Source organism: Salvia miltiorrhiza, unplaced genomic scaffold (genome assembly GCF_028751815.1).
Source record: "Salvia miltiorrhiza cultivar Shanhuang (shh) unplaced genomic scaffold, IMPLAD_Smil_shh fragScaff_scaffold_19_1, whole genome shotgun sequence".
NCBI lineage: Eukaryota > Viridiplantae > Streptophyta > Magnoliopsida > Lamiales > Lamiaceae > Salvia > Salvia miltiorrhiza.
This window is the reverse complement of record NW_026651441.1, coordinates 7,425-18,268: the sequence shown is the minus strand read 5'-3', so window position 1 is coordinate 18,268 and position 10,844 is coordinate 7,425. Positions and strand designations below refer to the sequence as shown.

General features: G+C 37.2%; 2 protein-coding genes and 1 long non-coding RNA gene across 4 annotated transcripts; 1 reads left to right on the top strand and 2 right to left on the bottom strand.

Annotated features, from left to right (window-relative positions):
* Positions 1–1,121: 1,121 nt before the first annotated feature.
* LOC131002789 (uncharacterized) lies at positions 1,122–2,068 on the bottom strand. Of its 2 annotated transcripts, none has more exons than XR_009094411.1 (2): positions 1,840–2,068; positions 1,122–1,779 (listed from the first exon to the last, which is right to left on the bottom strand). It is a non-coding gene; the product is annotated as an uncharacterized LOC131002789 (long non-coding RNA). The 2 variants fall into 2 exon arrangements; XR_009094410.1 differs by having other exon boundaries at positions 1,122–1,770.
* LOC131002788 (LOB domain-containing protein 27-like) lies at positions 1,453–3,570 on the top strand. Its single transcript, XM_057929258.1, has 2 exons — positions 1,453–2,201; positions 2,323–3,570. Exons 1-2 carry the CDS (start codon positions 1,453–1,455, stop codon positions 2,423–2,425), a joined length of 852 nt encoding a protein of 283 aa, XP_057785241.1. The 3' UTR covers positions 2,426–3,570.
* Positions 3,571–3,702: 132 nt separating this feature from the next.
* Positions 3,703–10,538, bottom strand: LOC131002787 (zinc finger protein BRUTUS-like At1g74770). Its single transcript, XM_057929257.1, has 12 exons — positions 10,078–10,538; positions 9,019–9,237; positions 8,525–8,719; positions 8,111–8,457; positions 7,766–7,994; positions 5,523–7,165; positions 5,096–5,314; positions 4,876–5,013; positions 4,481–4,715; positions 4,331–4,390; positions 4,115–4,186; positions 3,703–4,030 (listed from the first exon to the last, which is right to left on the bottom strand). Exons 1-12 carry the CDS (start codon positions 10,330–10,332, stop codon positions 3,929–3,931), a joined length of 3,714 nt encoding a protein of 1,237 aa, XP_057785240.1. The 5' UTR covers positions 10,333–10,538; the 3' UTR covers positions 3,703–3,928.
* Between the last annotated feature and the right edge of the window lie 306 nt (positions 10,539–10,844).

Here is a 10,844-nt window from a genome sequence, read left to right as displayed (position 1 = left end):
TTCAGAATGAGCTAAAGTTTATGTATTTATATTGCAACTTTATATAGTTGAAAAAAAATACCAAAATTCACTTATAGTTTGTGAATTTACAGTCAATTAACACCTCAAAAAAATATGTTGTGAAATGCAAATCAGTAAAAAGTAATTAAAAGTTTCAGAAACTCGTTCAAGACTAATAGAAATTTAGAAAGAAAAATATCTAGATATTTTGGTGGAAATTTTAAATAGATAATAATAATTATTGGATAAAAAGTTTTTGTTAAGATCTTGATCATTCATACGCCTTCAATTATAAGATGAAACAGTTTCATCTTCATTTTTAACGAAACTATCTTTATTATAGCTATTTTATATAATAATATAAGTAACTTATAGAATTTTATTATCTAAATATAATATTTTAAAAAATATAATTATTTTACTATTTTAATTAAGTAGGTATTGTCGTGCATCGCACGGGAGTAATACTAGTTATACTTAGAGAGGTTGTAACCGTGAACTAGAAAAGCAATGGTAAGCCATACCAAATGAACTTCATTAATTATTCTATCGTTAAACCAACACACTTTTAATGTTCCTTTAAATCAATGAGATTTTTCTTTCTATTCGTACCACGAATTCACAATGCATGAAAAGCTGAAGTCTATTTAAAAGTTCAAATTGCTAATTTGTCGAGATTGAACAAATGATAATATGATTTTAAAAGTCTATTTAACTACTCTAATAATTGTCATTCAATTTTGAGTTTAATTGCAAATTAAAAGGTGATAATATGATTTTAAAATGATTTCTCAATTTAACAAGATAAATGAGTAATATTCATATGATTATGTATACAACTTTTTAATTTTAAATTAATACGAGAGGAAGAATATGAGCTCTGCGAGTATACCATGGTGCGTGAGTGGCTCACGTTATTGCGCTGGAAGTGCGAGAAAGTTGCTACAGGTGACGTCAGGTTGGAGGAGTTCGACAAATTATAGACTAATTTTTATCCATTGTCTGAGTGAACATTGTATATGCACACAAAATTGAATGTTCCTATATTCTTGTAAATGTATTACCATTCACACTGCCACGTTTAATTTAATTACAACATAAAATCCGAATTCAAAACATACTAAATAAACATTTGACATTTTTTTAGGAAAAAAAAAAACATTTGACTTTCACTTAACATAATATCGACAAAACCGGGCACAGCCACTAGAAATAGCATAGCCCCTCAAAGTTAGGAAATCCATATTTTGCTGAGCAAAATAGGAATCTCCTAATAAACCTCCACTTGTCCCCACATTTCAAACAAACATTCCCATCATTTTCGCCTTACAAATTTTACTCAGTCTTTCACCAAAATCCCAACACTCACACAAACACTTGACATCACTCTCTTCCCATCTCTCTCTCTCAGAAAATAGAACAGAACAGAACCACCATGCTTCCATTTTGAGGATGACCCTGAGAGGCAACAGCGGGCAGGCGTGCGCGTCGTGCAAGTTCCAGAGGCGGAGGTGCACCCCTCAATGCCTCCTTGCACCCTTCTTCCCAGCCGATCAGCCACAGGTGTTCCACAATGTTCACAGATTGTTTGGAGTGAAAAACATACAGAAACTGCTCAAGGAGCTCCACCCCGACCAGAGGGCCATCGCCATCAAGTCTGTCAAGTTCCATGCTGCAATGCGCGAGAGGTACCCCGTTTGCGGATGCTTGGTCGAAGTTCAGAACCTCGCCTATCAGATTCAACTAGCTGAGAAGGAACTCCACGCCGTCCTGCAACAACTACTTTACTATCGTCAGCAACAACAACAACAACAAGACACGTCGCCTGGAGATGATTACCTCTCTCAGTTGCAGTTAGGCATGGCGCCTCCAGGGAACACGGCCATGGTCGCCGCCCTCATCCAGCAAGACGACCAGCCAGAGTATAACCTTGTGGCAGCACATCCCTCTTCTTGTTCCAATAATGTCAATAGGGATCATTACAACAAAGACTGTAATGATGTCGACTCGCTATGCAGCTATAGCAACAACGACTACAACAACAATGCCAATTCAGCGGTGATGCAATCACAAATGCCTACTTCACAAACCATACCTCAGGTCCCACAAGTCCCACAAGATTACAATGAGATGTATTCATTTTTTGACAATATTGACGACAGACAATCTTATATTGGTCCCAAGGAAGTATACGAATCCAGGTACCTCATTCTCTCGACACGATAACAATATTGTTATTCAGATATCTCATTGCCAAGCATGATACTACTATTTTAGTCATATATTCCATCACAAGAACTCATGTTTCAACCGAACATGTAGTTTGGACTCGTCGGTTAGAGATTGCAGACAGTCTGATGAGCAAATAGCAGAGAACGAACTGAAGAATGCTGCAGCATGCTTTAGCCTTACAAGCTTCAACTAATAACATCAAAATGGTGGATGTTCTAGGAAAGAGCCTTGGCTGATTGGGAAGCCATATTTATTTTCTCAATCATACACAACTTTCATAAAGTAAGCATTACAATTCACATTATATATATATATATTTTTCGTCTTAAGTGTACATTTTCATATGCAATGAACAAGTCAGTCTTTCTTCAGAAAACTAATGCTCAATTCACTTAGCCTAAGATGTAGGAGATAATTTCTCACCTCAATTGAATTTGAGACTGTAATTTTATACATCCTTATTAGCCTGCCTCAAGAAATTACCTTTTTCAGTCCCATAGCAAGATGAAAAACTGTATGACAGTAAAAGACTTGATAAAATCACAGTAGTTTGTTTTTCAACCGCAAATATAAGAAATCATGTCAACCCCTTATCAGTGGTGCAACAGGTAACGTAATGGAAAAATAAAATGTACAAGCTAACAGCAACACCTCATCGGTCTTGGATAATTTTGACAGACTGATTGAAAGGTATTGATGATCAAATAAGTCAGAATGTACTCACAAGACGAGATTTTCATAAATTTCATTGAACAGATAAAGGCTTGTAGCATTCATGATTAGGAGATGAATAAGAAATAAAAAATCTATGGAAATATTAGAACTTTAGAGAATTAGATCAATAAGTAGAAAGATGGAAGAAATTATTTAGAACATAATTTCCAGCTTGATAATAATGTATCAACCATCAATATAAATATAAAATAGTCGTGCTGACCAGTAGGAAGGTGGAACAGGCAACACAAATGGCATAAAAGGCTAGCATACGAGTATAATAACAAATATATGTAACAAATATATGTCAATGCTACAGTTTTTGGAGTAAGTGTTTGCTTTATACTAGTAAGAAGCTTACACGAAGAAAGTTTTCTCTAAACAAAAGCTACTCACATCTAAAGGAAGAACTCTGAAAAAGTTCTGTCTTGTAAGATCTTAATAGCTAAGATAAATGAGACTACTTGCGTATAATCTAGAACTAACATCCATAGCTTTTGTCCTACCCAATACAACTGGAGATTTGAGAAACTACTCTCGTCGGTCATTAGACTATAACCTCGAATTGTGAAATACATTAGTGTTCTTTTAATGTGATTATATCATAAAATGTACACATCAAACTATTTGTTATAGTCAGAAGTCTCACAGTATATCCTTTGAGACTTCAGAGAAAATATATGCTGGAAAAGTAAAAATATCAACACACAATGTCCTTGACTCATATGATATTTTACTTTCTGAAAAAAATCAGAATAACGCATCTGGAAATCATCATTTATTCACTTATTGAACTAAGTACAGAAACCTACAATAGGTTGTTTTACCAAAATCTCTCTACTAGAGGGAAAATGGCGATAGAGTAGCTTAAAATAAGTTCATCTACTGAAAATTGCAATTGTTTCATACCAGTTGCATAAATCGTAAAGGAGATATATCTACATCTAGTCATGAGGACATAAAAACTTTCAGGGAATTCAAGTCAGAGAACCCTTGTGTTGTACGAACCACAATATAAGCACTTGTGGTAAAGCCAATGAAATGAGGCAGTTCCTCTTTGTTCACAGTCGTTGCACAATATAACCTGCATATCCATTGCGCAGGCATATTTGAATCATTTTGTCTTACGGTTACTTTTTTCAAATTCAAGAATCACAAATTAGCACACCTGAGTCCGGCCAGAATACTCTTCTGGAATTTTCTCTTCTGCTAACAGAGCATCTAACATCCCGAAGTACACCTGTGTTGGAGATTGATGAAGATTTTTGAACACCACTAAATTTTTGCGTAAGTTCGAACAAGAAGAGGAACAGTGGAACAAGGCATTCATCTTAATATTATTTTGCTGAAAAAATACAATTAAAAGAAAGGAATATAAACTAACCTGCATGTCACCCAGTGACTTGCTACAAATCGGGCAAATATAGTGAGAACAAGTGTAGTCCTAGCAGCAAGAAAAAGGGAATAAGATGTCGATTTTGAAAAGAAAAAAATCATGAATTCATATAAGATAAATTCTAGAGAATGGTAATACCTGAAAACAAGATGAATGCATCAAATGGCCACATGGAAGTGCCTTGACTGGAGAGTTTGATGTAAAGATGTACTCGTGGCAAATTGGGCAGTTATCCTCGAGGCACTTCTCTCTACATATATGTACAAAGAGATACTTCGACATACAAGCATTGCATTTCATACAGTGGAAGTAATCAACGCCCAGCCCCTTCCCAACTCGGCACAAGTTGCAGTAAGGGCAATGGTATATTTGCCTGTCCGAAATATCAGTTAGGATCATTCACTAATATAATACCTATAAACTGCATTTCATTGACAAGTAGGCTTTATTCTGAAATTTTGAGGTTTTATTAAGAGAAGGAAGAGTACTATGAAGCCTCAAAGCTGATAATCAGATATGCATAATCAACTAACCGTTCATCATCAAACAATTTGCAAATCCTGCAATAGTATCTTCCCATGGAGAAGCCATTGCAAGATTGGCTTATACATTTCTGCCCGATTGGCTGAATTACCATGCATTTCATGCACATCATTTTTATAATAGCTTTTCTGCAGCAAGAAATGTAAAAATGAGTTTACACGTCAGAGAAAGAAATAATTTGAGCAGCAACCTGATTCATGCTAGTCTAACCTGTCCACTGAATGGTCTGTTTGGTGGTCATCATGGCAACGTATGCATGTGTAAAGCTTATTGCAACATGGAGCGAGAAGCTTACAATTTCTCTTATAGTGCTTGCAACCAAAAGTTACTCCAAGAGGGTCTCGATAAGAAGGACTTTGACCTGGGATATCTCCCTCGTGATTTCCAACAGAAGCCTCATGTTGCATCTTTTGCATTATAGTCCAACGGCTGTAATTACATAAACAAGTCAACCCAATGCATAATAGAAAAGTTAATCATCTGAGGGACTAAAATAAGCTGATTTAATGAAGTTTGACATATCTCAACAAGTCACAAAAATTTAAATTGCATAGAATCTACTGATGGCATCATGCAGACAAAAAAATTACTAGCAGTTGAATTGTCATTTCACCAATGATATCTTTTATGCCATTACCTCATTAGCAAATTCTGGATTAAATATGTTTTTTTCCGAGAATCCAGATTAGGGTCACGAGAGACCCTTCTTATTGCAGCTTCCAGCTCTTCCTGGTTCATGCTTAGAGGGTGCTCCTGGTGGCTCAACTTCTGATTTTCTGTACTAGTTATCTCTGCTACATCATGGCATATCTTATCCGCTTCATTGAGTTTCTTTTTGTCAGTCTCATTCTGAGCTAGGCATAAGTCTTGAGACTGGAATGCATCCTTCCCTCCGCCAGCGAAAGTCGATTTATGAACATCAGAAGATCCATAATGCTTACAATCCTCGCTATAAAATCCCTTTTGTGTCTCTCTGTCATGACCTACTTTTCTCATTTGAGTACCATCCTTTAGCAGATACGTTAAAACAACTTCCAGGGGGTCATCAGGAGGTCTTGATCCCTCTTGCACTGTGGATAAGGTATGTTCAGTCATACCTCCCCACCATTCCCGTAGCCATTCATCGAACTTCGTATTTCTAGCAACCTTGAGCCATATAGACATCATGGCCTGCTGCTCATCAGAAGTTAGATGTGCCATCAGCCAGGTTATCACTTCCTTCAGAATCTCCGCTCTCGTCCTCCCAAGCATATGGCCTATGATCTTTTCTTCTTCATCAACAGAGAAGCTTCCACGAAACAAAGGAAAAATTTCAACTTCTTCACGATACATGTGATCAGATAGTACCTTACGCATGGACAAGCAAGTATGATGGAGCTTCGAAAACAACTTGTCCAACCGCACCCTAGTCTCTTTGCTTCCCTGCTGATCATGCAATTCAGATATCTCTTCCAGGATTATGGAAGTTTTCATGAAATATTTGAATTCCAACTTGTGATCGATGCTGTAGGAGTGGCTTATGTTTTGAAGTGCTCCCTTTGATTCCAGAGCTGGAAAAACAATTTCATCCTCTGAGTCACTATGAATCTGATAAATGGTATGCAAAAGCTTGAAGCGCTTCTTAAACTCAGCGAGAAATCCAACATTTGCAGCCAGCTTAGCTGATAAGCTGACAAGATACTCCAGATCTTTTATCAGACCTTTATGGAAATAAAAAACAGCATCCATTGGCCTAGATTCGAGAGTCATGGAAGTAACATGGTCAGCTTCCACAAGATTTCTTTGAAGTGATAGCATTCCTTTGAACTTCTGAGAAAAGAATATGCGAATATTCATCTCACTTGGATAAAATACATCATGCTCTCCTGTTTCCTTAGAGGCGGAAGAAGATGGAAAGTCTGCAGTTATCTTTATCTTTGTTGTTGAGTTTGGGTTGAACATCCAATCAGAGAATATGATTTTCTGCCTATTTTGCTCAGCTAAGTAAAAGCTTCTACCATTGAACATTTCTTCCAGATTTTCTCTAAATTTTTCAGCCGAGATTTTCCCTGAACAACCAATGCGGACCCATTCGCATAGTAGAGATGTAAAAGATTTACTTATTGCAGGACATCCGAGCTCTACTTTCTTTAGAATGGATTTTGACTGGTTCTCGGTTAGATGAGACGAGAACCAAGTGACAGTGCACTTTAGCAGCCCGAGTGGCATCATATAAAGACATGCCTGGAGTAACCACATCTGCATTTCAACAGTGCAACTCGTGCTGATGGATGGGAAAACCTGGAAAAAAACTGAAGAATAAAGTTACTGAAGCAACAAAACTCACTTCCAACTATATGAAACTTAAAAGCAAACCACTGAAAGAGACGATTAAAGCAGTTGATTATGTGTGTGCTTAAATAGATGAAAGATATACTCAAATTTATATTCTATAAATGTGACAATCAGAAGTATTATTGTCAATGGGTTAACTATGTAGGTCTGTCTGATTGCTGTCACACTTTTGACTAGACAGATAGATTTTGTCTGATTGGTGGTGTACTTTGGAGCCTTCAATCGTTTGACATTCTAAATATGATTTGATCATTTTATGAATATCTGTGCTTTACTTTGATTTCACACTAAGATTCTAAAATACAAAGCATTATCAAATATTAATTTTTACTTCACTTTTACATTCATACAATTCCCTATAGAAAACTTTTCAAGATGCTTCACAGAAAAATTGCCTTGTTAATCCATAATTTACTTCAAATCTTTTACGGCTTGAATTGCATAATTACCAGCATTTCCTATAACGGTATTCATGATATATTGACTAGATTATGAAAAACATTTAAAATAATGAACAATTGATAATTAACATACTGCAAATAGTACCTCAGTTTCAAGAAGCATCAAGTTTTTACCCAGCTCTCTTACAAGGGATTCCAGTTCCTGATAAAGCATCTCCACAAAGTTTTCTAGTTGTATCGAACCTCGAGATTCATAAAGCAGCAACCTTCGGAGAACTTTAATCTGGCATTCATCTATGAGTGGACTGCATGGAGATATGCTATTCTCCGCCACAAGATTTGACAAATTACAGAATATTTTATCCAAAGAATTGCTGCATTCAAATGAGACAGGAAAGCGTCACAAGCATCAAATGGGCTCACAAAATTGTCTCAACCCAATCGAGTTGGAGACTTGTACCAAAAAATTAAAATTAATCATCATGGTTACCTATAGAAGATCAAGACATCTGCAATGAATTTGAGCTGAACAATAACCGAAGACAAACTAGCAGAACAGATTGAGCTTCTTATATGATGCAATTCCTCAATAATTTGATTGAGATCTCTTCGCAGAGCAGCATGCCATATATGCATACCCTTGACGGGTTCCTCCACACAGTTCTTTTGGATTGAACATGCTTTCTTGAATTGCTGTTCTCGGTCACAGGAAATCTGAAGTGGATATAGCTTATGTATGTCCCTATTGGATAATCCAGTTAAAAGTTGATGTCTTTTTCCATATATGCTGTTGGCACCAGAAGAAGAACTCTCGTGCTGAATCCAGGAAACAACTACCTGTGGAGTTCATTACCAATTTCAGATACTTAATGACATTGCTTGATAATTTTGGCTTGGGATCTACCTCTTGAAGCAGCCTTTCTTTAGGCACAATAAGCTTTATGCAATGTAGGACATCTACTTTTTCATCTGTACTAAGATAAAGAGTCATCCACGGTAAAAATTCCTCCAGTAGTATGGTGGGCACACTGCACATATACTGCCAGATGAGCTGAGACTGCTCTTCGCGAGAGCATTTCTCCATCAGCAAAGGAAAAACCTGCATCCACACAAGTTATATGTATAAAAACAATGAATACTTAGATCTCAACTGATTCATTCAATTTTGTGAATTCAACTTTTTGTTTTAAGTCTTGAGAAGTGAACAGTTCTTCAAAGCTCTAAATTATTATCACTTTTGCTCCATCATTAAGTCATTAAGAAAATAAAGAAAAATACGTCAAGTAATTTGAAGAGCAAATAAGCTACTAGAAGACTACAACCCTTACTATCTGGACTTGCGGAGAAAGGGGAAAGAATAAATCTGACTTGCTAAAAGTTGAAAACTTCGATAGATACCTGCTCCTCTTCTTTATGCATGTGATGACAAATCATGGTCTGCACAGTACCAATCAAAGAAATAAGATCTTGAAACATTTCATGTGCATCTTCATCTTTGTTCATCAAGAGATCCAAGTAGTGGAAGATGCAACTGAAGCTATCATCTATAGAACTATGTTCGAGAGAATACGTCGGTACCACATTCTTTACTTGAGCATCTAACGCCAGAAAGATAACCTGTTATTTAAGAATTAGATTTGCAATTTTGAGTCATTGACACACGGTGAATCTGCAAAATTCAGCAGAAAAAATATCAAAGCTGAAGTTTTTCAAGGTATATCACAAAAAAAAGAAGAGAAAAAAACAACAACAACAACAACACATGAGTATTTGTATTTGGGACTACCTTGATGCATCCCCTCGCCAACAGAAATACGGTGTAGACTCGTAAAAATAAAAAAATGAAAGTAATTATTGTTTAATCTAAACAAATGAGATTACCTAAGGGATATCACAAATTACATTCTGTAACCAAGTTTACCACAACAAAATCTTCTCTGTTTTATCCGTCTGAAGCAAATTGAGTTTTAGTTAGGTATAGTTTAAACCATTATCAAGTTCATTGTAGTATGTAATGAATGAATTCCCCATCGCACAATAGCAGCCATGTGCTTCATATTCAAGCTCTCTTAACATCAGACAGTAAAAAAAAAATGTTGAAGAAATTATGAACGTCAAGATCAAACAAGTAAATGTACAAGTAGGTAAAGCACAAATGCATTCATCATTTTCACATAGAGGTAAATTTCTCCTAGCAAAAAGGAACGTTGGCAACTATAATTACTCCTCCAAGTCAACGCACCCCAATTCGGGTGCATCATCAAGTAAGGAAAAAGAAAGCATAAAATTGCCCTAATTTCTTCTTCTTCTTCTTCACAATTTAGTTTCTTCTTCAAAAGCAGAATACTAAATCTTAACATTGACAATGGAGAATGTCTAATTGAAAGTTCATATCTCAACTCAGAAAAAAAAAATCATGTATTTACTAAAATCAGCTTTGTTGGAAATGAGTCTAACCTCGTCTTCCGCAACACTGTGGTAATCATACACAAGCTTCAAAAACTCCAGCCTCCGGCTAAGGTCAACGACAACTGCGCCGCTCACAGCGCCGCCCTCGGAGGCCTCCGCCGCCACACGGCGGACGAAATCGAGCTCCGCACGGAAAGCCTTGTGAGTAACCACGAAGAAGAGAATGGGCGCGTCAACCAGTCTGGCCCCGGCAAACGAAGGCTCCGGCCAGTCCTCCTCCTTCTCGGATTCCCCGCCGCCCATTTAACGACAAGACGCCGTCGCCGAGACCACCACCTTTCATCAATGGCGCGAGGGACCAAAAAAGGGAGTTCTCCACGGCAGGATTGAGCTGCAATTTAATGGGGATTCAGGCCGTGCGTGTGCTGCCTTCATCACAGATTCAAACTTATTTAATTCGGTTTTTGTTTAAAAATTAACTTTCTAAACAATTCCAACGACCCCGACGTTTTAACTAACACCTTTTAGCCATGGCGCGGGCTGCTTATGTTTTGTCTGTTACAAATTTGGCGGGTTGGTAGGACCAACGTGCCGCTGCCACGTGTGCCGGTGTTTTTGTACAGGTATTGTCGTTGCCGCACCGGATCTTTCACTGGAGAGAGTGTGGGCATCAGCTTGGCACGTGCCATCCTCACGCTTACACGCTTCGCTCCGCTATTTGACCTTGGCCCGTTGGGCTTTACTAGGGGGCCCATACGCTATTTCAAATATGCCATCTCAAATTAAATAATCAGAATACTAAACTCACGTTATTA